The 27181-nt window shown below is 62.7% G+C and overlaps 1 protein-coding gene across 3 annotated transcripts in view; it reads right to left on the bottom strand.

The window, feature by feature from the left end:
* Window positions 1–18284: 18284 nt before the first annotated feature.
* TMEM39B (transmembrane protein 39B) overlaps window positions 18285–27181 on the bottom strand; it is a 13095-nt gene continuing 4198 nt past the window's right edge. For 2 of the 3 annotated variants that reach the window (XM_082329815.1, XM_082329814.1), the window contains exons 2-9: window positions 24829–25037; window positions 22722–22941; window positions 22341–22424; window positions 21529–21683; window positions 20566–20902; window positions 19525–19712; window positions 18938–19058; window positions 18285–18571 (exon numbers count right to left, since the gene is read on the bottom strand). In XM_082329815.1, the coding sequence (XP_082185941.1) occupies window positions 18335–18571; window positions 18938–19058; window positions 19525–19712; window positions 20566–20902; window positions 21529–21683; window positions 22341–22424; window positions 22722–22941; window positions 24829–24956 (1470 nt within the window). In that variant the 5' untranslated portion in view covers window positions 24957–25037 and the 3' untranslated portion in view covers window positions 18285–18334. Of the gene's footprint in view, window positions 18572–18937; window positions 19059–19524; window positions 19713–20565; window positions 20903–21528; window positions 21684–22340; window positions 22425–22721; window positions 22942–24828; window positions 25038–27064; window positions 27126–27181 lie in introns of those variants that run through there. The other variant, XM_082329816.1, reaches the window with a different exon arrangement.

The following is a 27181-nucleotide window of genomic DNA, read 5'->3' as shown; positions in this document are numbered from 1 at the left end:
GCTGGCGAGCGGCGCCGAGAGGGAGTGGGGCGAGCCCCCCGCCGCCCCGTTAATAAGGCGCGGAGCGGGGGCGGGCCGCCGCCGAGCCCGCCCCGGGGGCGGGGATGGAGCCACCGCCCCGCCGGGGACGGGGGGTACCGGCGGCCGCTGTTCCCCCTCCCCGGCTGTGCGCCCCGGGGGCCGGGGCAGCCCCGGGCGGGGCGAGGCGAGGTTGCGGGGAGGCGGCGGGGAAAGGGAGCGGGGCACCCCCTCACCCCCGGGTGCTGCTCATCCCAGCCCCGACACCTGGGGTGCCTCTGCCCCCAGCCCCGACACCCCTGGGTGCCACAGCCCCCAGCCCCATCACCCCCAGGTGCTGCTCATCCCAGCCCCGACACCCCTGGGTGCCTCAGCCCCCAGCCCCATCACCCCCGGGGTGCTGCTCATCCCAGCCCTGACACCCCTGGGTGCCTCTGCCCCCAGCCCCACCACCCCTGGGTGCCTCTGCCCCCAGCCCCATCACCCCCAGGTGCTGCTCACCCCTGCCCCGACACCCTTGGGTGCCTCTGCCCCCAGCCCCATCATCCCCAGGTGCTGCTCATCCCAGCCCCACCACCCCTGGGTGCCTCTGCCCCCAGCCCCATCACCCCCAGGTGCTGCTCATCCCAGCCCCTACACCCCTGGGTGCCTCGGCCCCCAGCCCCATCACCCCTGGGTGCCTCAGCCCCAGCCCCATCACCCCTGGGGTGCTGCTCATCCCAGCCCCGACACCTCCGGGTACCTCTGCCCCCAGCCCAGCACCCCCAGGACAGTTTGATGGTGCAGTTTGCCTCAGTCCCCTCACTCCAGGGTACCGATTCCCCCAGGGTACCGCTCACCCCAGCCCCATCGCCCCAGGGTGCCGCTCACCCCAGCCCCATCGGTTCCCAGAAGGTCCTGCTGTGGGGGACGGGTTGTGCCGTGGGTCACACCCCAGCTCTCTGCCCTGCCGCGCTCCCTGGCATGCAGACCGGTAGGTTTTTCCCCTCTGGGTCTTTCTCCTCTCTGCTTTCCCGGAAAGGGAGAGCTCAGGAGAAAAGAAAATGAGACTAAACCAAAGTGGATGGTAATGCTGGCAAGGGGCCTGCAGCGTCCCCGTGCTGCCAGGGCCACCGGCCGCAGCCTTGCCACAGCGCGGAGCCAGCAGTGGCCGTGGGGGACTCCCTCCCGGGGGCTCCCTTGGCACCCAGGCACAGCTGATTTCACTGGGGGCTCCCAAAACCGAGACCCTTTTGTGCCTGTCCAAGCCACCGGTGTCCCCTGGCCAGCCCGCAGCCCGCCGGCAGCCGCCACGCTCCCGAGCACCGTGCCCGGAGCCCCGCAGCCCTGGCACCCTGCACCCCGCTGCTGCCGAACCTGCCCCGGCGCCGCCACGGCCAGGCGGGACCCCCCGGCCCCCAGCTGCACCGCAGAGCCCGAGCAGGATCAAGGCCAGCGTCTCCGAGGGGAAAACAATGTGCCGCTGTGTGCGCTCCGCCAACAAGGTCATGTTTTGTCTCTGTCCTCCCTCCCCCCCGGCGCACATCATCTCACCCCCGTTAGAGCGAAATTTCGCTGTTAATTAAAACAGGCGGCATCTTCCTTATTGACTTTTGGTTGCCAGTTGATAAAGCCTTTGAATGGCTGCCGGGCTGCTGCTGGCCCGTCCGCCCGTGCCTTCGGCCAGCTGCAAGATCGAGAGTTGCCCCAGCAGCCATCGGGGCTGCAAAGGAGCCGCGGAGGATGCACCCCGGTTAAAAGCACGTGCTTTTCAGAGCGTAGCGAGGCCGTTTGCTTTGGGAAGACAAACGGTCCAGGCAAGTGTGTTGAATCAGACAGTAAACACGCTCTGTCTTCTGCCGCTTGTTCCCAAGCGCGAGCTCCAGGCCGGTGTCCCCAGCCATTACCTGCTGGGGAGCAAAACACGGCAGTGCCGCGGCCGGCGAGCCCTTCCCTCTGCCCCAGCAGCCGTCCAGCGCCGAGCAGCATCTGTGCCAACCCCACACCTTTCTTCCCACCTTCTGGGCGTGATATTCCTCTCTTTCTGCTCAGGTTCGTTTTGTCCTGGCTCTTCTCTGCAGGGATGCGGAGAGTCCTTGCGCTGCTGTCCCCATCCCATCCCTCCATGCCGTCCCACCGCTGCAGCAGGAGCACGTTTCGGCTGTGCCGAGCAAACCCGAGTGAGCACCGGCTTTCGCAGCGCCCGTCTGAGACCACGCATCCATGCGACAGCCCCGAGATGTTCCCATCCTGCACCAGAGCCGTGGTGGGAGCCGCTAAGGTGAGCAGCACCGCTGACGCACCACCCTCCGGCACCGTCTCCGCTGCCGGTGCTCTGGGGGTGCAGCCGTTGGGGTGACGGTGGCAGCCCTGCTGCGGCGTGGCCTGTCTGTTGGGCTGGGGATGCCAACGTGTACCCCGCGCTGTGAAACGCGCTGCTTGCTGGAAAGATGGTTTCTGCGGTGGGGGGTTGGATGAGTGGCCGGGCTCGCTTATTCGGGAGGGGATTTACCAGGCTGGGGTTGGGGCTGGGGCCGGCGGGGTGGCTGCGGTGCTGCCGTGCTCTGTGCCGCTGGCTCGGCAGGGGCTGCTCGGCTCAGCCCCCCCCGTTTGCTGGCCCCCGCGCAAAGCCCAGGTCTCTGCCACGTTTTGCTGGAGGGGAGAAAGCGCTTTACACCCCGCTGCTCCCTGCCACAGCGATCGGCGGGCAGCGCCGGAGTGACGGGAGGCAGATGTGATGTCTCTAAAGGGCAAACTTCAGCGTGATTAGACAGGTCAAGATGCAGACCTGCTGGGGGGCAGCCCCCCGTCCCCGTCAGAGGCCACGCAGGAAACCTCGCATGCCGTTTTCCAGCCGCTTTCATCCCCGAGGAACCCCCGGTTGCCACAACTCTCTTGATCCCGGCTTCTCTTGAAAACCCTCTTCTGCGGCGCTGCGTAAGGCGTGTGTTTATAAATAGCCACCTTCCCCTGTGGATTCCCGAGCGTGCCTCCTCTTCCGAGGCCCGGCTCCGCTGCAGATGTCTGCCCTGCCTGCGCTGATGGCAGCAGCACCAGAAGGGCTCAGCTGGCTTGGGAGCGGTGCTTGGTGTGGCCACGCCGGCAGCTGCCGCTGGTGCCAGAGCCCCGGCGCTGCGCGGGGTGAGCCCCGGCAGACCCGTGGCTGGCTATTCCAGCTCTCAACCTGGGAAGAGGCCGTTTTCCTCTTCTCCGTGTCCCGGAGGGTGTTGGTGGCACGGAGCAGCCGGTGCTGCCGCGCAGGCGCCGGGGCAGGTGTGGTTACACCGGGAGAGCGGCTGGAGGGTCAAAGCTGGCTGCTGCGCACGGTGGTGGGTTTCCAGCATAAACCAAACACCAACCCAAACCCTCCCAGTGGAAACCAGTGTGACCACCAGCCCCGCTTGCCCTGCGTCCCATCCCTCCACCGCTGCCTCGGCCGTGGGTCGGGCTCCTCCATCCCCAGGCGTCGGGCAGGGAACCGGAGCGGGGCAGAGGATGCTCCGGCTCCGCACGGGCTCTCCGCTGGCTGCCGGGGCTTTGGCTGCTCGGGACGGGATGGGGATTTGCAGGGGGCAGGCAGACGGACAGATTACGGGCCTGTCTGCTCCTCTAGCAGATGGACAGGCAGACAAATCTGTCTGCCTCTCTGCACGTTGCTCCTGCCTCAAAGGCCTCGGGGACGCAAGATCTTGGCGGATGTTATTTTCCACTTTCCAGACCTACTTAAACTGCGTGCTGATTATTAATTTATTAGGTGTTAAGCGCTGATGGGCTGCAAGGCAGAGCGGCGAGCGCAGCCCCTGTGCCAGGGGGTCGGAGTGGCTGCAGTCGCCCTCGCCCTGCCCCTGCCACCCGCCGCATTCCCCCAGCCCTTAACGAAGAATTAATGCAATTATTTATTCATGTATCTAGAGCCGTTCACAAGCCTCTGATCATCTGCTCGAGGATTTTAACCGAGTTAGCGGGGGCCCAGCCAGGGCAACCAACAGCGCTGGGAATAAAGCAGAGGGATTTCCATATTGATTTATAAATAGCAAAGGAATTAGCTAATTAGATCTCTCCAGGGAGAGAATTCCGGCAGGGAGAGTGCGGGGCCGGGCTGTGCTGTGTGCAGGGGGGGACGGTAACGGCTTCTGCCACCCTGGCAGCTCCGGCACGGGAACGGCCCTTGCAAACAGCCCTCGGCTAAAAATAGTAGCCATGGGTTAGGGCTCGGGGTCTGCCTCCGTCGTGCTGCCGTGTCCGCCAACCATGCCCGCCCGTGGTGCGGCTCCGGGATGTGGCCACCCGCCTGGTCCCCGGGGCGAGGGAGGCCCTGGGTGCGCAGCCCACGAGAGGACGGGATGAAGGGGCCGGGGGACACCGCAGGTGCCGAGCAGGGCCGTCCTCAGCTGCAGAAGGAAAATCTTCTGAGCTTCATGCCGGGGGATTTCTGTGGGGAAGGAGGGCTGGCCGGGGCCGGGCAGGCAGGAGGAAGAGCGGGGCTGCGTGGTGGCCAAGGGGGTCTTTCCAGTCCACCACCCGAGCAGAAGTTGGTCTCCACCGAACCTGCTCAGGGCTGTGCCGTCACTCGGGCTGGCTGCCGAGTCAGTGCCGACCGACCCTCTGACATTTGCACCGGGAAAAAAGCGTCCTGGACCCAAGCAAGGGTCTGCGTGGGACTTTGCCGGGGGTCTCCCTGCCATCCGCGCAGAGCCGGTGCCGCAACCAGCGTCCCCGAATCCTTCCTGCCCTGGGAAAGGCTCCAGCCCGGGAGGCTGCAGCGAGGCGCTGACTTCCCATAGAAACACATAAAAGGGCCCGTTCTTGTATTTGCCAGAGCCCCGTCATTTTTGGTTGTGAAGATCCCATGGCAACCGGCGCCTTGTGTAACTGCGTTTGCTATTTCTGGGCTTGCTTTTCACTCCGGTAACATCCTCCCTGCATCCCACCGTCCTGCACGGGGGGGCAGGACCAGCCCTGCTCTCCCACCCCAGGACCTCTCGCTCCCTCTCCCGCCGCTGCGGCACACCTTCCCGGCTCCCGCCGGGGCGGCCGGGGGCGGAGGTTGGCAGCTGTGAGTCATGGCAGAGGAAAGAGAGAGCAAGCCCCTCCGACTCTTATCTTGGAGACCATCTGCCCTTCTTTTTGGCCAGGAGCTGGAGCATTTGCAAACAAAGCCATGTCCTCTAACCTTAAAACCCTCCAGCCTCATCAGCGGGGTGGCCGGGGTGGGCTGGGCGGTGCTGCCCAGGGCCCCCAGCACCACTTTGCCCCGGGGATGGGGACGGTGGTGGGACGTGAGGGGTCCCGGGTGCCTCCCCATGGGCACGGTCCTGGGGGACCCCCCGCATCGCCTTTCCCAGCTCACCGGTCTCTCCCAACTCCTCCCGGGAGAACAGGAACCCGCCGCAATGCCCTCGCCCAGGCGGGATGCTCGTCCCACGCGCCTTATCTCCCGCATCCCTGCCGTAGCCTGCGTTTCGGTACTGATAAAGGACTCCCTGACCCTGAGCAATACGTGCGCTGCCGGTTCGGTTGTGTTACGAGAGCAGGACAACTGCCAGCGGGTGTCCGGAGAGAAAAGGGGCCACAGCATCCAGTTGGCAGCAGAGACAGGAGGGCGGCTGGGTGCTACCGCACACCAGGCTCTGCTCCCTCCCACCCCGGCCAGGGCTGCTGGCAGGGTCCCCCGGCCGGGGGCCGAGCGGGGAGCGTGTTTCAGAGCCTCCTTCCTCGTTAAAAGGGAAGTTTATAATGCAAACAAAAGCGATGCTCAGTCCAAGTGGAGCTTTTCCCGTCCCGTTTCCTCCGGAGCCGCCTGCGGAGGTGCCACGGGAGCGTGCCCGCACGCCACGGCCGGGGCGCGTGGCGGGGAAGCGTGCCGGGGGTCCCGTGTGTTTTGGACATCGCTCTGCTGCACGGCGCTCACCGAGCCCGGCCGTGCCGTGGGGAACACGGGCAGTGCCCTGCCGTGGCAGAGCCAAGGTGGCTGCGGGGTGCTGCCCTTCCCTTGGGGACAGTGACCCCCCGGGCAGTGGGAGCCCCTGGTTGTCCCCAGGGTGGGCTCAGTTCCCTCCATCCCTGGGGTCACCTGTACCCTGTCCTGGTGACCGGCTGCAAAAGGCACCTCGGAGCTGTGCAGGGGGGCTGCTGGTGGCCACCGTGGCTCCCAGTAGGGCTGGGGGGGGGTGGGTGGCAGCCCTGCGGACATGGGTCAGGGGGCAACGCCTCGACTGAGCTTCACGGAGCTGGGCCTGTGTGTCGGGAGCTCGCCTGGGCTTCTGAGAGGGGCGAGGATGGCGTGTCCCTTCCCCGGCTGCGTGAGCCGGGTGTCAGGCAGGCGGTGCCGGCGCCACGCTCCTTCCCTGCTCTCGGAGGGTACGGCCGCGAACAAGCCCTGCGTCTCCTTGGGGCTGCAGGGGTGGGTGCGAGGCTCAGGGGGCCCAGCCTGGGCGTGCAAAGTCAGAGTGTGCCCAGCCCGTGCACGCACAGCGGCGCGGGTCCAGCGAGCCCCTTACACGTGCACGGCCGCGATGCTGACCCCGAGGACATCCCTTGACGACGGGGCACGGGCAGCCCCACATCTCCACTGCCAGCGCCCAGCAGCCCAGCGGGGTCACCTCTTTTGCCCAAGTCCCTTGGGCCGATGGCAGCCAGCCGACCGCGTCGTGGGGCAGCCGGCACTGCCGGACCCGGGACAGGAAAGCAGCGCTGGGATGCTTTGGGGCAGCGGTTCCTCCCCCTGCGAGCAGCCGGGGATGTATGGGCCTCTTTCTCCCTGCAAGTCAATGTGTCTTTTTGTTGCGCTGCTGGATTTTGATGCCTGCGAGCAGGGAGAGACAATACGTCGCATTGTTCCTTTTCAGCAACATCTGACGGGCCCAGGCAGAGAGAGGCCAGTGTGTGCAGAGGATGGCCGTGGGGGAAGGGACTGGGATGGACGGACAGGCAGCAGGAAAGACGCAGGGACACCCAGGCCAGGCCTGACTTCTGCCTGCCTGGATGAAGGGCTGGAGGGATGGGGAGCGCCGGAGGGGTGTCGGGGGGGATGTGGGAGATGGGGGGGGGCGTTATCTTCTGGTACCCAATCAGCCTGGAAAAACAGCCCTGAGAGACGCAAACCTCCAGCCCCACTCATCTTAACGGACTATTAACTTTAAAGCCTCGTTAGGAACCTGTAAGTGCCAATACCATTAACCTTCTCATTGCTGCTCCTCTACCAGAAGATCCCGGTGGATTTACTGGGGCTGTGCAGCTGAGGGTGCCCATCGCCCCCGGTAAATCCTGGGGGGCCAGGAGAACCCTCTCCCCGAAATCCCACGCAGGTGGGACGGGGCAGGGGCTCGGTCCCCGCCGGGGTGGGCGGAGAGGGGGCAGCCGGGAGCGGAGCTCGGCGGGGGAATCACGGCAGCGCTGGGATTGTCTGCAACTTTCCATCAGAAATCCCCTCCTTCCCTTATCCCCTGCTGTCCCCGGCCTGGATTGCTTAATTGCCAGGAACAGAATTCCCCTCTGCCTCAGAACAAAACCGAAAGTGTCCCCAGGGCCACCGCAGCTGTGGGCAGGAGCCCGAGGGCAGCAGAGCCCAGAGACCTTGGCGATGGGCTCTGGGGGGGGCTGCTCCGTGCCCCAGCCTGGTGCCAAGGTTATTGGGGAGCACGTTGCCTCCCAGGCACCCCAGCCGTGCCGGGTCGGCTCTCTGCCTCCCGGGAGCCGGTGGGATGTGCTGGGGGGGCACATGGGGGTTTTGCACCCGCCGGAGGCAGGCGCCGCTCCCCGACCCCGCTCCCCGGGCTTGCCCAGTGCTGGCAAACTTCTTGCACAGCTTTCAGGGTCGGGGGAGTGTGGTGGGCCCTCGCTGTGATGCACCCCATCCCCTGCAAAGGGGGTCTGCAGCCCCTCTACGGTGGGGAGCGGCACCCCCCCGTCCCCACCCCGCTCTCCCGCGATGGCTTTTGCTCTTGGCAAAGGTCCCGGGAGGGGACGGCAGCCGGTTACCGGCGTGGTGGGGGGCTGGTGGTGTGGCCCTGGCTGGCGGCAGCGGTGCGGAGCAGCGGTGCCCTCCCCACCCCCACGGCTCGGCAGGCTGCACCGGCAGATGCATTTCGCCCAGACTTGCATGGCCGTAGCCATGGCAACGGCTGCGCGGTGGCGGGATGCCGGGGGGCTGCGGGCGCAGGCCCGCGCGGCGACGCGGCGCTGCATCGCTACCATTGCACCCCACAGCTTGGCTTCACCCCAGCTCCGGCTTCACCCCAGGTTTGGGTTCACCCCATTCCCAACAGCAACGCTGCTGCATGTCCCAGTCCACGGCACGCTGGCATGTGCATGCTGCTTTGCACACCTGTGTGCAAGCATGGACACGGGCACCGGTGCGGCTGCACCCATGCACGTGCCCCCCCGGGGCGAGGGAGCCAAGGGACGGGGCAGGGTGAGGACGGAGCCGCTCACCCCTTTATCGGGGCTGGGCCGCCACGAAGCCGGGGCTGTTTGCATTGGTGCGGCCGTGCTGACGTTGCCGGCCCGGCTCTGCTTTGTCTCCACGTTAACTTTCAACTGCAGCAGCTTCTCCTCTCCGCCGCCGCCGCCGCACCCTGCCAGCCTCGCCGGGGCCCCGCGGCTCGGGGTGCTGGAGCCCCAGCATCTGGTAGCCCTATTGGGGGGCTGCAGCCCCCCCCCCCCCAGCACCCCTGCCTGCTCCCTGCCTGCTCCCTGCCTGTTGGCAGCAGGACAGGGACTGGTCCGGCCGCATCCTGCTCCTGCCAGCTTCCCGGGAGTGAACGGTGGCTGGAGCTGGCAGGGGCAGAAGGGCCGTCACAGACCTGGGCAGCTGCAGCTGCAGCACATCACCGCCACGACGCCAGGCTCGGCTGCTGCCTGCCTGCCTGCACCGCTGCCTGCCCCAGCCCCCTCGCCACCGCGGTGCGGGCAGCTGCCAGCCCGGATGGGTTTGGCAGCAAAGCAGCTCAGCTGGAGAAAAGCCTCGGGCGCTGGAGTGACCCACTAACCCTGTTCTTCTTAAAAATGCATGAAATGCAGGCAGCTGCCTACGGGGACTCGCACACGCACGCTCACGCACGGGTGGGGGCACGTTTTTGGCACTGGACCCACGCAGTCGGTGCAGCGGCGATGGAGGAGCCCCGGGGAGGCCGGGGGTGCGTGCCACGCTCGCTGCCCAGATTTCGGGGTATCTGGAGGCGGGGGGGCTTCGCTCTCCCTTTGCTGGTGGTGGTTGATGCCCTGCGCGTCCCCAGGCCCGGCGAGGGGCTGCATGCCCGCGGTACGGGCAGGTTTCCCGGGAGGTGCTCAGGCATGGTGCAGCCCTTCTGCTCAGCTCTGCCGGTGCCGCCGGGCTGCGGTAACGCCACGGTGGTGCAAAGTCCACCCGGCACGTCCTCCCGCTGCGCCCAGGAGCCAGCTGCTGCGGTTGGGGCCAGGGCTTGCATCGGGCTCCTGTTGGGGGTGAAGGGCATCCCAAAGAGCCGTCCCTGCTCTCGCCGGTGCCACAACTGGGTCCCACTGGAGACACGAGGCGGGTGGCAGGGTCCTGCTGCCGGGGAAGGAGAGGTGGGCGCAGGCTCGCCCCGTCCCCTGGCTGCCATCACAGCCTTGACCTCATTTCTCTCCGCCTTCTCCATGCCTTTAATACACCCGGCCAGATGGCTGTGAGCCAGGGGAGCCGGGGGGACGGCGGCTCAGCCCCACCGTGGGGGCACCGACCCCGCTCCCCGCACTCGGCGGCAGCCCACGGCCCTGGCGTGGCCCTCACCGGGGTGCCGGTGCCCGTGGGGGGACGCATCCTCGCCGCCCTGGCAGGGGTTAACAGCTTTCTCTCGCATGCAGCTGATTTCATTTCGGTCTCGTTTGCATAGCTGATTTGGTGGCTGCAACACCTCAGCTGGCACAGTGAAGACACGGGGGTATTTTTAGCTGCTCTGGGCTTGAGCTGGGTGGCCCTGAGCAGCCCTGGGGCAGCGTCTGGCCCCGGCGTCCCACCGTGGGCACCTTGAGGGGTATGGGCGCATCCAGCCCGTGCCACGCACCGAGGCCTTCGGCGGGAGCAGCAGAGGATTTGCACGATTAGGGTTTTGCCTTTATTTTTTGTGGTTGCAATACTGTTTTAAGAAGGAGAAGCCAACAGCAGCCCAAGCCCGCCGTGCCCGTTAGCCTGGATTGAATAAACCACGGTGCATCGCGAGATGGAGCAGCTTCATCCCCTGCTCAGCTCCCCAGCCCGGAGAGGGGCTCGCTCCCCGGCTGGACCCGGCCGCGCCGCATTTCCCATCCTCTTCCCTCCTTGCGGCAGAGCCCAGCTCTGCTCCCATCGCCAGGAGCTTCCCGGCCTCGCTGCTGCTGCCCACGTGGCTCCTTCGCCCCCAGAACGGCTACGTTTCGACCCAGTAGGAAGGAGGAAATCACAGTGGGCGGTGAGGTGAGGGGGAGTTTTTCTGAGCCCTTTTGGAAATCCCTGTGGCTTCCTCTGGGGTCTCAGCCCTTGTTCGTACGGCAGCAAAGTCGAGGAAGAGCGTGAATCACCCGCAGGAAACTTCGCATCGTTCGTCCCGTCGCTGCCTGCGGCTGAGCCCACGCTGCCGGCCGCGGCTGACGGGGGCCGTGCCAGCCCTGTCCTGCCCCGGGGACGTGGCTGCCCCGTCCCTCGGCATCCGCCTCGCCTGCTCGGGGCCGCCCGAACGGCAGCTCCCCGAGCCGCGGCGTTGGCGTGAGCTTGGCTTTCCGGAGCTGCGTGTGCGTGGGTGCACGGGTGGCTGTGCACATGCAAGCACATGCACAGACACATATCTGTGTGCACGCACCCATGCATGCACGCAGGTGCGCACACACCTTTGCACACACACGTGCACCCAGCTGCATGCACGCCCACACGTGCACCCACGCACATGCCAGGTGGCAGAGGAATCAGTCTCTTGACTCCTCTGACTAATTAACATAAATTGACACTGACTAATTAACCGTCCCGGCTCATTAGAGCCTGGATACCGCATCGCTGGGAACAGCAGGCAGCCGAGCCCTTGCTGTCAAAGCACCGTGGCCACGCTCTGCCCCACGCCGGGCACCGGCCACCCCTGACCCCCCGCACTGGGAGTGTCCCCATCCCTGTCCCCATCCCTGTCCCCATCCCATGGCCCTTGCCCAGGCTGCCAGCAGCGATAACGAGATCGGTTCCTAATCCAGTTATTCCTGGCTGGTGCAGAGGGCTGGCAACAGCCTGCTTCCACCACCCGGTGTGCGGTGAACCCCTCCGGCCCCCGGGGGGGTCAGGAAAACCTCGGTGGTCTTGGCTGAGCAGCCGTGGGGCAGGGAGGGATGCCAGCGGGGGTGAAACATATGGAAGGACGATGGAGGGACGGTGGCATCGTCCCTGCTCCATCCCTGCAGGGAGGGCTCTATCTGGAAGGGGAGGTGACACCGTCAGCGTCACCTGCCCTGCAGCAGGGTGGCCCCGGGGGAGCAGCAGCGATGAGCAAACCTTGCATCAGCCGGGAAGGGAGACAAGGAGCCCTTCCCAGTCCTCACCCTGCCGGACGCCTGGGGCGGGGGACGGGGATGGGGACACTGGGCTGCTTTAGGGAGTGGGGTGCAGGGGGACGTCACCCCAGCACGATGACACTCGCTCTGCAGCTCTGCAGGAGGAAGGAAAAGGAAATTTCTCACTTCCTTCTTTGCTAAGGGCTGCGACGTGGCTGCCCGGGAAGCGGGGAGCCCCCGCGCAGGTCCCGTCCTGCCGCCGCACCCCGTGCCCTCCGCCGGCACCCCCGGGCCTGCCGGTGCACGCCGCTCCCCGCCGGCTGACTCGGGGCTGAGTGACGGCTCCGCACGCCCGACCGGTTTGGGGGAGACCCTTGGGCTCAGCGTGGGAAAGGCCTGACCTCAGCAGCAGAGCGGCACGGAGCCGGGGCCAGCCCGCCGAGCTGCCTGCGGGACCCTCGTCTCCCAAAACCAAGGGGGGCTTTGCACTTGGGGGGGTATCAACGCTGCTGGAAAGCTCTTGCTTGTTCCCGCCGGGCAAAGGCAGCCCTGCATGCAATCCCTGCCGCTCGTGCGCAGTGGATTAAAAAACTAGGTCAGCGGTAGATCCCCAAAAGTGATTGCAATTGGGGAATTGCTGCTCCCCGGGTGTGAGCCTTGCTCCGTTCGATACCTTTATCACTGAGCTGGAAGAAAATGGCTGGTGAAACGCAGACCCCCCTGAAATCACCCAACCGAGCCGCGTCGCTCCCACAGCGGTGTCGGGGCCAGGTCCTGCGTGGAGGCTGGGGACCAGAGCCCTGAGGGGGGCGCAGGGTCCCGGGGCAGCTGTTGGGGACACGACGGCGGGACCAGGTCCCCCATTCCGAGGGTCAGGAAAGAGCCACAGGGAGGGCGGACGGTGCTGGCACGGCGGGGAAAGCTGGGAACGCTCGGTGCATGGAAAGAGGGATGTGCGCGGGGTGGACGCGGGGCTGGGGAGGAGGCAGAGCGGCTGCGGCAGCGCCGGCGGCAGGAACCGGGGCGGCAGCGCGGGGCCCGGGGCAGGAAGGCAGCCGGCGGCCCCAGGGTCGGCGGAAGAGCGGCGGAAAGGCTCGGGGCCGTGGTGGTGGCAGCGGGAGGAAGCCCAGCCCCGGCGAGGGGCTGCCTCGGTTCACGTGTGTCCCATGGGGACACCGAGGCCATGCCTGGGCGCTGCGAGAAGGGGCACCGGCCGTGCCCGCAGCGGGACCGAAACTCTCTTGGTGCCTGGAAAGGGCGAGCCCTCGGCTGCGGACGCCTCTCTGCCGCCCTTGGGGCTGCAGGTCGCAGCGTGCCCCGCAGCAGCCGCGTGTTGGGACTGGCAGCCTCACGCCGCAGCGTGGGAGAGCCTGCAACCGGCTCTGCTCCGCTGCCGGCTGGGGACACAACCCAGCACGTCTGTGCCGGGGGCAGGATGCCCGGGACCCCCCTGCGGTGGTCAGCGAGGTGGTGCTGCTGCCCACAGGGCTCCTGGCTGGGGTCTGACCAAGGAGCCGGGTCCCCCGGCGATGTAGGGGTGGGTTTGGGGGTGCTCATGGCCCCTGGGACCTCCGAAAGGGCTCAGGGGTGCTCAGCCTGCACGGTGCCCAGGATGGGGCCACCGCAGAGCCTGACACCCACCGGGGAGGTGGGCGACCTGCCTGGCTCTCCCTGCTCCCCGCCTCATCCCCAGCTCTTGGGAAATGTCCCCACGCCCTCCAAAGCCACCACCTTTCAGTCCTCAAGCGTTTCCAGCCCAGTTGGCTGGCGTTACTTAGCTCAGACCCAGAGCGATGCTGCAGGGAGCTGAGGTGCCCTTGGCCATGCCCACGCTGGGGGGGCTCAGCCTAGCGGCCCCCAGCGCGGTGCAAAGCGGGCTGGAGCGGTGGGAGCTGCGTCCCTCCGGCTGTCGGTTCGACAGCAGAGCAGAGGATGAAGCTGTTAAATATTTATAGCCGCTCTTGGAGCTGGTTGGGTAAAATGGCAGCGGAAGCAGAGCGGGGGGATGACGGGAGGGCTCTGCTCCCCTGCGGTCCATCTGGCCCCCGCGCTGCTCCGTGCATTGTAGTGCTGCAAGTCGCCATCTGCTCCCCACGGGGACTGCGCCTGCCCCCGCCCGGGACGAAGCAGCAGTACGGCGGGGCCGTGGGTGCCGCGGGCCTTGTTTCTGCTCCGTCGCACAAGTGCAATGAGTTTAGCGGGCTCGGGTGATGAGCAGAGGACTGGGAGAGGCTGGGCGGTTCGGGGTCTGGCTCCACGTTTGCTTGCCCCGGCTCCTGGGTCCCCACTGTGTTCAGATGAGAAAATGAGGGCGTGTGTGTGTGTGTGTGTGTGCGCGCGTAATTGCTAATGAGGATGTGCACATGCTAATTCAGGGCTGCCAATTACGGCAGGTCTCGCTGGCTCGGGATGGGGCCTCGTGGGCCGTGTCCTGCCCCCGTTTCGGCCAGGTGAGCCCTGGGCAAGGTCAGGCAGCGGTGAGGGCAGCGGTGGCCCGCTCAGCTCGGCACCTCCTGGATTCGGGCGCCCAAGCCCCACAGAGACCCCACAGCTCTGGCTCGGGGGGGGGAGTGGGGCCTGGGGTGCTGCTCGGGGGTCGCTGGCCCCGCTCCCATCCTGGGGGAGCAGGGATGCTGGCGGGATGGGCGCTGGGAGGATGCTCCCACCACCCCCCTGTGATTTTTTTCCCCCGTTGAGCTCACACAAAACCTGCCACGGTGCGAGATGGCAGCGAGCAAATGAACCCTTAATTAGCCACTTTAGGGATTTGGCTTCATTAATGGCATAAATGATTATTAAGGAAGAATTAAAGCTACCGGCCTCCAGATAAAGGACGACATGGCCCAGCTGGGACTACCTGCCTGCACTGCGTGCCCTTTGGCTTCGTGGGTGCTCCTGTCCCACCCCGGCCCCCTCGCCCCGCTCCCCACATCCCCAGCCGCTGGGTGCTGGATTCGGCACCGCAGCAGCCAGGGGGAGGCTGGTGGTTTTGGGGGGATGAGGAGGAGCTCGGGGGGTGTCTGTCAGGCCCCCAGCGGGGCACCGCCGCTGCAGGCTCACCCAGCAACCCGGCACCAGACCATCGGTGTCCCGAGGGGCACCAACACCATCTCTGCATCGGTGCTAGAAGGCGGCAGCGGCTTCGCCTGCTGCATCGGGGAAGAAAAGAGGTGTTTGCAGGCTCGGGTGTGAAATCTGTGCCAGCTGTGTCTGTCCCCGCCAGGCCGGGGGGTGCGTGTGGGGCAGGGTTGTGGGGCAGGGGCTGCCGGCAGCCCCGTGCCGAGCAGCCGCAGCCTGCAGCGCTCTGCAGCATCCGCCCTCCATCTGCGCCGAGCTGGGGTGGGAGCAGCTGGGAACCGGCTGGATGGAGGTCCCAGGGATGGGGGACGTGGGCAGCAGACGTGGCTTCCCAAGAATGTTGGGATGGGCTTTTCGGGGAAAACAGCCACTTCCCATCAGCTGCATCCGCTGGGAAGTGGTGGGGAGAATTCCCGGCGGGCAGTGGGAAGCCGAAGCTTGTTCCCAGCGCACGTGCCCCATTTCAGGTCCGCACAAGCAGCAGTGTCTGCAGATTGTTGGCCCAGCTGGTCCTGGAGGTCCCTTCCAACCTGGAATGCTCTGATTCTGTGATGCAAGGGAGGGCTCCGCCGTGCCCCCAGCAGTGCCGAGCCCTCCGGAGGGCATTTCTGCCTGGCTTTTTGCTCTGTGACCCACCAGCACGGCCATTACCCTGCGGTCCCGTGCTTGGGGGCACCCTGGGATGGGTCCCCAGCACACACGGGGTCCCTGTACCCACTGTTGTCCTGGCTCGGGGACCCCGCCGCGATGCCAGAGCCGGCTTCTCCCCGGCTGCTGCCCGGTCCTGCTTGGCACAGGCAGGATGGCTGCCGAGCTCGTTAGGCTCAGGTGTGGGATTAGCCATAATTGCCTGCACTTTGATGGCCGTAACCTCCTCCCCGAGGGCTACTCGTTACCTGCAGCAAACCTGCGCCTGGCTTCTGGCTGCTAATCCCGGGATTAGTGGGCGCAGGGAGGGCAGCAGATGGAGCCCGGTCGGGCCGGGACCCCCGGGGCGCAGCGCTGCCCGTGGGCCGGGCACCGGTTGGGTTTCCCGGGACCCATGAGGTCACCAAGGCAGCTGGGTCCCCAGCGAAGCCACCTCCGAGGAGCAGCTGGCTGCTCCCAGGGGAATTCCCACCCGGGATCTCCCCTGGGACGTCATCCCCTCCGGGGCACCCGGGAAAGCCCCTGTGCACTCGCTGTCAGATGATTCAAGGGAAATGAGAAGTGTCCCCTGTCCCCAGGACGGCCCTTCCCAGCTGCAGGAAGACTCCGGGGATCCAGCACCCTCCGTGGCCGGCCCAGCTCCCGGCAAGGAGCAGGGAGCCGGGGGTGCAGCGGGAGGCTCTGCCCAGAGGCAGCCGGCCCTGAGTCACACTGGGACCATGGTCACCCGAGGGGACCTCCAAGCCCTCCCGGCGCGGCTGGGAGCACAAGAATTGCAGCTGGGGTGGCCGCAGCTCAGCCAGCCCCGGTTGGGCCACCCTGCGGACGGGCTCTGTAGCCGCAGGGCCGCCTGCTCTGCTCGGCTGCTTCTTGTCCCCAAAATATCTGCAGCGCACTCAGGCTGAGCAAAGGGCAGGGGATGAAGCCGTGGGGAAGGAGAGAAGGAAACGGCGGCAAGTCTCCATCCCGAGCCCCCGCCAAAGCCGGCTCCCTCGTCCCTGGGGTCCCAGGCAGGGGGAGGGAAGGGGGGTCCTGCCGGGAGCCGCACCCAGGTCTGCGTGTTGGGGGGATCTCTGCCCCCCACCTCTCAGCCGGCCTCCCCCCGTCCCGCGGGCCGAGCGCCCCGCCGCTGCGTGCTAACCTCAGGGTCCCCGCTCAATGGGAGGAAGGAAATCCTCATCCTCGGGAAAGGCTGGACACGGCCGTTTCCTCCTGCGGCGGTGGGGAGGGGGCCGGGGCACAGGCACACCCGCCCGCGGCGCCCCGACATCCCCCCCCCGGTTAGCAATCCCACCCAGAGACGGGATCCGGCCCTGGCTGGGCCATAGGAGAGGCGGGGGGCAGGCTGGGGGGCTCCCGCATCCCCCCCGCCCCGCAGGAGCTGCCGGGGGTCCTGGGGGGGGGGCTTCTTGCGGCCTTCCCACGCCGGGAGCCAGCGAAGCAGCTCGGCCCCTCGGCCGTCGGCTTCCCCGCGCGTGGGTGGGAGGCTCAGCTCCGTCCCCGTCCCCCGGGGCTGCCCCAGTGCCGGCCGTGGGCGTGGGGGCACCGGCCCGTGGGGTCAGCTGCAGCCCAGCCTGGCAGGGCTCCTGGCCTTCATCTTTCCCGCTCCTCCTTCCTCTTCCTCGCCGTGCCCTTCACCCTGCCGACACGCAGCGGCTGCTAACGAAGAGGCGGTGGCTTTGCTCCCGGTGGCCTTTGGTGTCCCCAGCCGCCGGGTGCCGGTGGTCAGGCTGGCCCCCCGTGCCGGGAGCTGGCCCCGCCGTGTCCCCGCCGTGTCCCCGTCGTGTCCCCGCCGAGGACCGCGGTGACGCTTCGCCGCGGGTTCGGATGCCCGGTGCTGGCAGCACGGCTCCGCCGGACACCGAGACCCCCGCGCCATGCCCAGGGTCACCCCGCTGCTCGGGGTCCCCTCCCTGCCGTGGCCGCCCGCGGCGTCCTGGCCCCAGCCGCTGCCCCGGGACGACGCTGCTGCCGGCCCGGAGCGCGGCAGGGTCCGGGCCCGGTGCCGGGGGCCCGCCCGCCCCGGTCCCGCGCTTGATCTGCGGGCAGGACGGGGTTTATTCGCAATAATCTCCCCGGGGTGGACGGGGACCGGCGGCGCGGCCGGGGCAGGAGCGGCACCGGCAGCGGCACCGGCAGCGGCACCGGACCGGGAGCGGCACCGGGAGCGGCCGCGCGCGCCCCGGGCGCCCCCTGGCGGCGGCGGCGGGGCCCGATGGGAACAAAGGCCGGATCCGGTACCGGCACCGGCGGCGGCGGGGACCCCCCCGCACGGGCAGGGCCCCGGCCAGGCCGAGCGCGGCCGGTGCCCCCGGCAGCAGGGACGGGGACGGCGGCGGCTCTGGGGGGGCCCCGCTGCCCCCGGCCCCGAGCTGCGCCCCTTCCTCCTCCTCCTCCTCCTCCTCGCCCGGGTGATGCCAGCCCGCTCGTCCTCCCGCGCCCCAGCCCCGGGCAGGCCTGACGGGCAGGCTGGGGCGGAGAGGCGGCAACGGGGGGGCACGGGGCACCCAACCCACCCGCGGAGCAGCCACAGGACCCCGAGCTCCCCCCCAGCTCCCCCATCCCCGGCGCGTCCCCTCGCACCGCCGCGGACCTCCAACCACCGCCCGCGCCGGCTGCAAGCGAGGGGTCGCGGCTGCAGACCTCCAACCACCGCCCGCGCCGGCTGCAAGCGAGGGGTCGCGGCAATTCCGGCGCAGCAATTCAAAAATCGTTGTAGCGAAAACACCGCGGCCGCAGCCAGGGCGCATCTGGGGGTGCTGCGTCCTTCGGGGTCCCCGGGAAGGACGGGATCGGGGCTCACCCCCTTCGAAAGGGACTCGGAGCGAAGCTGTGAGCTCTAACGTACCTGTAATTCTCATCTTCCCACTCGGCTCCAGCAGAAGCAGCAGCATTGGCACCTCTCAAAACTAAGCGCCGTGGTTCATAAATCGCTCCTCTCAATACAAACAGGAGAAGGCCTTCTCGGGGGATTTTACCAGGCAACAAACACACAAACAACTGTTGGGAGTAAAAAAATATGTTTTTTCCTTTTAATTACATCAGTTATCAAAGAAAAAAAGCAGTGGTAACAAAAATACAAAGCTCTGAGGGTTCCTTGTTTTGTTTGTTTTGTAATAAGCTGAGCATCAGTGCAATTGTTTTAATTTAACTTCTGCTCCGAGTCTCTGCTGGCAGAATAGGAGTAGGCTTTGCCCAGCACCAGACGGTCACGCAGCAGCTTGAAGAAGGCGTAGTAATTGCTGAAGAGGATCAGAGCCAGCGAGATAGTCTGGTGCCACTTCTCGGAAGAAATCAGTGAGTAAAGCTGGTAGAAGATGACGGCTCCTTCCAGCAGAATCAGGATGTTGAGGATTCTCAGCGGTTTGCTGAAAAAGAACTGTAGGAGAGACCACAATGAGGCCCCGAGCGAGGGCAGAGCCTTCGGGACGCGCTGTCGACAGGACGCGCGAGGCAGGGGCCGGTGAGGTGACCCTCTGGGATTCCCCTTTGGAGACGCGTTTACCCGGGAACGGCTCTGGAGAGAGCCCCGGTTTGCAGGGGCCAGAGTCACCCTTCCGGCAGCGCCGACGGGAGACGCGGGACTAACGCGAAATGCTGCGCGAACGCCGCTCGTTCCGCCGCCCTGGCACACCCCACGGGCAGCTCTCCTGCTCGGAGAGCCAGCTCAGGCAGTCCGAGGTGCTCAGGACCGCGATCCTGCCGATCCTACACCTCCATCCCCAGAAAAGAGATGTGATCTTACGTGAAAGCGAAAGTGCGAGACGTCCGAGGGCACCGCCACGTTGTAATGACCCACGGCTTTGTACACGTTCTTGCTGTGTTTCACTAACACTCCCTGCGGCCACATGCACTCCTCTGTCCACCTGCAGGGAACAAGCCCAGAGCTCTTATTTCTGCTGCCACAGCGGAAGGGGCGTCTGCTGCCTCCCCACCAGCAGCCAGGATAACGTAGGAGCTGCTTCTGCAGCGCTGGCCGCAGCAGCAAGCTGCCGTCATTTCTGAGGGCAGAGTTTGGCCCCCCGAGGCGTGTCACTACGGCAGTGCCGAACGGCGGTTACCTGCGGCCAGAAGCAGCAGGCATCTTGCCAAAAATCAGATCTGCTTGCTGCGCTTGGAAGCGGACAGTACAGATCACGTCTGTACGCTGTCGGATGCGGCAGCCGACAACTCGGCTTTCATTTCTCTTTCTCTTGTTTTTTTTTTTTAAGCAACAAGAGGAACAAGAGAGGTGGCTGGGAAGCTGAGCTCCTCACCCGGCCTCTGTTCACGCCAGCAGGCATGCCAGCTCGGAGAAAACTCCAGCCCTAGCCCCAGGAGAGAGTTCCTTACTGGTGCTGGAGCACGTTGGAGCAGAGGGCCGGATCGACCTTCTGCCAGCAGCCCAGGTGCGCTGCGGCTTTATGGAGCAGGTCGCAGTAGCGCGCAGGCAAGAGGTACTGCATCAGGATCACGGAGGTGCTGATGGAAACCAGAAGGAAGAGCTCACACGACCAGCGTTTGTCATAGTACTGAGTGTTCTGCGGGGGGACGAGAAGAATGTGTGACAACGTGTTTGGACTGCCTCACCTAACAAAGCCATCAAAACACAAAGCACTCAGGCAGGTAAAACGAGGGCTTTTCACGTAGCTATTAATCCCGCTTGAAAAAGAAGCGCCCACATAGGATGGCTGCTGTACAATTCCTGAACGCGCCACAGCGAAACGTTTACGCTATCATCACCCATCACCAAAACCAGGGAGACAGTTCCTGATGCTGCCCTAGCTCAGCTGACGACAGGTGGGAGCACCAGCGCCTCGGGACACGGGGACTTGGGCCCATCCCCGAGGTCTGACAGAATTACTACAAGACATTTGTCTCGTTGTAGAACATACTAGCAACTTAAATAAAACAGCTAAGAGTCCTAATAAGGTCCATCCTCCTTCATACCACCTCCCTTATTAAAGTCAATCCCTCATCCTGGAGCTCTGTCCTGACAGAAGGTCAGTGTGCGAAGGAACGGTCGGCCTGGAGTCCTTCCAGCTTCACGGGGAGGCAGGAGGGGACACCGCTCCCTAACAGATGGACGCACGCTCTCAGGACAGTCAGAATACACTTTTCCAGGACAATATTGTCCGCTGTTACCTGGAGTTTAAGCAAAGCTAAACCTAGATGGTTTTGCTTCTTACTTTTCACAAGGCCTCTGTAAATGGGTTTGATAGAGCCGCCTGAGCACAGACCACCCTCTGACTGACCTCTCCCACCTTCCAGCTAAGCAAGAAGCGAGAACCAGACCTCCTCCATAACCCACTGTCCACCTCCCCACAATCCTCCCCAGCCAGTTCCCCGCCTGGAGAAGCGGCGTCTGCAGGAGCAGAGGCGGCCCTCGCTCACCTTCACAAACCAGACTGGCACAAAGGCCACGTAGTAGGCACTGAGCATGGAGCTCACCAGCACCTCTTTCATCCGCCAGTTAAAGTCCATTTTCAGGTATTCCACCTCATTGCGGATGAGATCTGGGGAGAGGCAGCAGGCGTGCGTGGGCATGGCCTCCATGCCGTACATCTGTCGAGTGTGCTGCTTCCAGGTTTCCTTTAGGACGGTCAGGTAGTCTCTGCTCCTGGAGTTCACCTCGCCGGTCTCTCTGGGACCGATGTTGGCCACCTGGGAGAAGAGGCCCGTCTTCCGAAAGTCACAGTTCAGCTGGAGGAAGGGAATGTACATGCCAAACCTGGAGCAGCAAAGTGCAGAAAGGCGGTTACTTCCTCACGAGCTCCCCGTGCGATGCCTTTGCTGGCTGCAGGTCAGCATTGCGATCACATCCCCCTCCTAAATGGTATCTGGTACCTACAGAAACTCCAGATAAGAGCTTCACCAATCTGATCTCAAACACAAGCACCAAGTCTCAGATCTTTACGAGATGCTTCCTCCTGCATCTACCAGAGGGAAGGGAGCCATTTCCACTACTTGACTGGAAACAGAACTGGCTTCCTTTTGTTAGTTAACGTGAAGCAGGGAAGCTGTTTGATTCACTCCACCCAGCAGAGGCACCTAAGGGCTAAGGTAAACCGAAGACACGGGTTCTTTGACTACCATGAGAAAAGCGTACAGTCCTTTTCAGATGACACAAGCAATCTAATAATTAATGCTTCTATTAAAGCTGAAATATGGGTAAATGTTAAAGATATGCCCTGCCACCAAGAAGAAATGTGACACAGCAAGAGAGAAATGGGTAATTTAAATTCTATTACCAGTTAATCGAGTGCTTATTTACTTTCAGGCTTCACTAACTGAGCAACACCCACCGCACTGAAGCAACATTAGAAATCACACACAAGTGACAGAGGAGATACTTACGGGTAACACAGGAACAGGAGATTAAGGAAAGAGTAGGTTCTGAAAAGGTGAATTATTGATCGACACAAACTCCAGCCTGTGCCAGTGAGAACAGCAAACCGAGTGATCACCAGGAAAACAGAGCGTGGCAGGGAGACTTTGCCACTCTGCGAAGCCTGCAGGGAGAGAAGAAAGAGCTGGGCAGAAGGGAGGCTAATTCCCTCTCCCTACAGGAAGCAAATGGTAAATGAGCAGCACTCAATCTGTAAAATCAACTTCACATGCATGAAGGAAGAGATCGTGAAAGGCTCTGTTTGACTGCCACCAGGAAGGGGAGGCCTTCTGTGGGCTGGAATCTGGACTCGCCAAAACCCAGGGCCTCATTCAAGCTGGAATGAGGAGAGCTCTCGGAGTCTCTTGTTAAGGTCTGGTAGTTATCGGTGTGACCAGCCCGCTCTCCTGGACCTGCTCAGCACAGAAAGCTTCCGCAGTCAGCAGAAACCGAACTACACTGGTTCCTCCTCGCGGAAAGCTAGAGTAATTAAAAGAAAAGGAAAAGAGCCAAGGAAGAAAGCAGAATTACTACAATCTAGTTGAGATAGTAATTCAGAAACAATCACAGAAGGACAGAGAGAGTCATGAGCAATGGTTTGAGATGCTCATTTCTGTTCTCTGTTCTTCCCATTAGAAGCCATGCCTAGGTTTCTGACTTGGACAGAGCACAAAGTTCTTTAGAAAAGGAGAGAAGAATTTTGCAACTGCAAAAGGGACGCACAGCTTTACATTTCCCCTGAGAGGAAAGAACAGTTCTGAGATCTGCTTGGGGACTTTACCTCCTTCACAATAGCACCGATCAGCCGGCGTGCCAGGACGATCGTCGTCACTGTCAGCACGTTGAAGTCAATAAGATGAAAGTTCTGCGGTGACAAAAACAAAACGATTCCACTTTCCATCAGGCAGCAGAAACCCACATTCAACAGAGAAGCTCCCAAGTTATTCTCTTCTCCTCGGACTCTCTCTTCCAAGATCAGAAAGAGAATGCCAAGCAGACAGCCAGTGCCCAAAATTTGCCAAATAAGAGTCACATGAGCAAGCCTCCAGGGCTGTAGAGTCACAAGTAGTTTGCATGAAACATATATAGAAAACTTTATGTCTAACGACCCAAGAGACAGTCTGTGAATATCACCGGACAGCAGCTGTCCTTTGGTGCTTACCAAGGACGTGTGTGAAGGCGGATGGGAGGGTGGGTACCACCACACAGTTTTGTAGATGTTGATGTAGTGGACAAACAGAGCAACGAGATGACAGAAGAAGAGCTGAAGTTCAAACAGCACACTCCTCTCCACAGGCAGCTCTGGGATCTTACAGTGCCGGAGGGGGACGACTGTCTGAGTTGCCAATGGTGGGCTGGAAAGGCCTGTACCTGAGCCGCTCCTGCCAAGGTAAACCAAAAGCCAGCGGTAACTTCCCTGGGATAAACACAGCGCTGTCCTCCAGCCCACATATGCAGACTGCAGAAGTCGCTGGGTGTAATACTGACTGAGAAACCTAAGCTGACTATCGTGGTCAATGGCTGCCACAAACCAGAAGCCTCAGCACCCCGGGGATGTCTAGGATGACTGTTGCAGGCAGAAGTGAGCGGGAATTTGCCCAGTGAAAGCAATATTTGGAACCAGGCCAATCTACAGCACCAGAGCATTTGGTATTAAATCCCCGGTGTTGAGTCAGGTTCAAAAGCTGTGGCTGTGTTTTGCTATTCAAGGGGCAACCAGTGGCCCTCTTAATTAATTGGATGCTTTTAGGCCTCGAGTTGCTATTTACATTTCTAAGAGTGCTTGAACATGAAATACAGAGCAATTAAACACAAGCCCTTTCTCATTCTTCAACTTCTATTCAACTATGGAGGAAAAACAAGTTTAGTGAGAGGTGCGTATTCCTGTGTGAGCACGCACACAATCCCAGACAGCAACCCTTTTAATCAAAGGGAAGGGAATTAATATATACTAGATCTATCTCTCCTGATTTGCAATCTCTAAATAACAACAGTCAAAGGAATCTGGGTGTGGGTTTCAAAGGAACTACAGAGCACAAACTGCTATTGAAAATCCCAAAACAAAACCACAGAAGTCTTGGAGTGTGAGTGCAGAAAGACTTCTAGCCCGGGGTGGACACAGGTGGATCAGCCCAAGCCTTTTAAAACAGAAGGCTGACAGCCTAAAATAAGGCCATGCATAAGGGGAAAACTTTAGGAACCCAAGCTGTCTCTCTCTGAAACCCCCAGATTCCCAAGCTGACAAGACCGGTTCAGCTCCTCAGGATTGATAAATCTGCCAATAAACTCTGTTCCTGTACACAGAACAAGAGCTCCTGTTCTGGTCCTCCAGAAAAGGGCTTTAAACATAACCACAAAACCTTTTCTGCTTTGAACAGACACACACGACCTAAGGGTGCTCCTGCAAGAGCAGCAACAAGGCTCTCATACGCATAAAGCACTTTGGGACGCCTCAGCCTGGGCTGCCGTGTAGGTGATGGGTATCAGAGGGCACGGCTACAGGGAGAAATCACTTGGAGGTAAGGTGGGGCGTGGATTGGTACTGCATCACCTCCCTGCGATAAGGACCTTTGTGCATGCTCTCACAGCAAAGTATGCACAAGGTGGATTGCTCCACCTTCTGTGGCCTTGCAAGAACTTGTTTGAATAACTGTATCCCTATAAATTTCTTGGCCTAGGGCCGTAAGCAGGGAGTATGTTAAGACAGATCTAACACTTTCTTTGCAGAGAGTTCATAAGGCACCTCCTGCTTACGTATTGCTGTTGGTGCTCTGCTTCTCCTTCCTCCTCTCTACCTCAGTCGCAGAAATGCAACCAACCAGCTAGGCTAGAACCTGAAAAAAACCCCGCAGCCCACACATCACCTGACCTAGCTAAACTCTACCCCAGAAATGACGTAAACTTCACGGCACAGGAGATGCAACAACCAGAACTCCAGAGGCAGGCTTTGGATAAAAATTTGTCCTTATTCTTGCTTTCCATTCAACGGTCACTAAAAGCTTTTGAACGCTCCTGGAAGTCTGTCACAGTCTGATAAAGCACTTAACAGTCTGGAGCAAATTAGAACACACCTATCCCAATTACAACATGTAGCATGGACACTGCCACATACAGAAAAAGGATTTCAGCTAGAGACTGGGAGTTAAAAATCCCAGAGCCACAGGAAAACCAGCAGTGTGTGAGATGGGGAGATACAGACGGCCTCACACCTGCCTCAGAGGGGAGCAGCCGGCCTGGCTAGACGCGAAGATGCGGAGAGCCGGACGTACCTGGTGCGTGAGCGCACACCCGTGACAGAGGAACTCGTGGAATGGCCGGAGCCGCCAGCGGCCCCGGGTTCACAGAGGGGATTTCGGCAGTAGGACGTGCGGTTAGGGCCCCGCCTTCCCCCTGCCATAACAACAGAGGGTGCGGAGGGTTGTTCTTCCAGGTGGCTTCTCTGCTGTTCACTGCGTGATTATGTCTTCAGTCCTTAAAACTGAAAGGAAAAGATTTATAATTAAGGCTCATCTGCTTACCACACCCCTGCTGACGAGCACTAACCCATCACTCACACTGCTACCTTGCAGCACAAAGCAAGATAACGCAACTTTGCTCAGTCCTTTTCTACATCTCCTGTATTTGCCACAGGCTATAGATGCGGCCCCAGATAGCTCCTGACGCTCCTAGGACATGCAGAGGCTTGTCAAGCTGCTGTGAATTCATTGAGAGTCTAAAGCCTAAGGTACGCAGGCTTCCCCGGGAGCAGGAAGCAGCTTTTCGTGCCTCTCTCCCAACCCAAGGCAGTTTACAAGGAATTTAATCTGCATCGCTGTGGTGTTATCCCTGTTTTACAGGCAGAGCAATACACTTATGGAGATGCTAAACAATTCGCCCAAAGGATTCAGTGAGCTGGGGATACTACCTAGGTCTCCTTTTGCCCAGTTTTGTGCTGGAATCAAATATTCACAGCTCTTTTAAAGGGACGCTGCAAAAGCACACAAACTGGCTTTTTCCTTTAAGATGGGAAAAAACCCCTAGCATTTTTAGGGCGTTTGTTGTTGATGTTTGCACGGCACAGAGCTCAACAGGATGTTAGCCCAAAGTTAGCTTTTCTAGTGCTTGCTTGCCACAGTGTAAACAATAATAATAATAATACCAAGGTTTTAAAAACGTTCTCTGGATCCTGTTGAACCTTAGGAGAATCTATACAACTTAGAGAAAGGGCAGGGTGATATTACATCATTTACTAGAAGTGAAATCTGAGCTGTGACGAAACTCGGATCAGGTCATATCAATTGCTTAACATTTCTTTTTCTGATTGCTAATTTCCAGTTTGCATCACTTCGTAATTAGCATCCGGAATAAATAAAATTTGCTGAAGGTTTAGGAACTGCTCTCAAACAAGTTTTAAAGCTTACACTGAGCTCCAGAGCCCTCCAACAACGAGGGACAGGGTGCAAGGGGGTGCGCCTGGGGCTAGACCCAAGCGAAGCAAAGACACCCCGAGACGGGTGCTATCGCACGGGCAGAGGGGTGGCTGCAGCGCTGGGGGAACTGAGGGGGTACAGAGCAAAGGGCAGAAGCCCCAGTACGTGCCACGGCACACAGGGCCCTGGGCACACGGAGTAACTGGTGGTGAACAGGAGGGGCCACGCACAGGAACCCCCCAGGACACAACACGGGCGCTGGGGGGGGGCACCAGATGGACAGGACCTTGGGGGGAGGCGAAGGCAGTGGGTTTGAGGCCCAGGACACCAGGAGAAGAGAGTCTGAGAGGGAGAAGGGGTCGGATGAAAGTGTTGGGCCTGGGAAGAGAGCAGGGGAGCCCGGGGGGGCACACCTGGGGGCTACAGGAGTGCAGCTCAGGGGCCGGGGGAGCTCAGATGGGGGCTCTGAAGGGGCAGCGGAGCTGCGAGGGCACAGGCCGGGGGCTGTGGGGTCCGCAGAGGCGCAGGCAGGAGCCACAGATGCTCCAGGGGTGCAGACAGAGGCTACGGAGGAGCAATGGGAGATGTGGGGGCACAGGTGGGGGCTACAGAAGAGCAGTGGGGGCCACAGGGGAGCAGGAGGGGCTCTGGGGCAGAGGCTGGGGCTGTAAGAGGGTAACGGGGGCTGTAAAGGCCCTTGGGGCGCAGGCCAGGGCTGCGGGCTGGCAGGACGGCCCACGGGAGAGCACCGGGGGCTCTGGAGACCCCCCCCGGGGTAGAAGAACGCTGCAGGGCAGCATTAGGGGCTCCGGGGGGCTGGAGGGGAGCTAGAGGGGAGCTACGGGAGGGCGCAGCGAGGCTGCAGGGAGGAGCGGGGCCCGAGGGCAGCGCCGGGGCGCCCCGGGGGCTCCGGGCCAGGCCGCGGCCCGGGAGCCGCCCCCCTCCCAGAGGCGGCGGCGGGGCGGGGCCAGCTGCGGGCTCTCCAGCGCCCCGCCCGCCGCTCGGCCCCCCCTCACCCCCACCCCGCTCCCGTCCGCCTCCCCTCTCCCCTCCCCGGTGCCCGGGTCCGTGTCCCGCCGCTCGGGGCCCCCCTCACCCATCTCCGGCCGCCGCTCAACCTGCGCCGGGCACAATATGGCGGGCGGGGCCGGCGGCGCGATGGCGGCCGCCAGAGGACAATCCTCCTGCGGGGCGCGCGCGCGCGCTGCCCGCC

This window comes from Platalea leucorodia (assembly GCF_965183815.1).
Source record: "Platalea leucorodia genome assembly, chromosome: 18".
In the NCBI taxonomy this organism is placed as follows: domain Eukaryota; kingdom Metazoa; phylum Chordata; class Aves; order Pelecaniformes; family Threskiornithidae; genus Platalea; species Platalea leucorodia.
The sequence above is the reverse complement of the archived record's forward strand: the minus strand, read 5'-3'. Positions and strand labels throughout refer to the sequence as shown.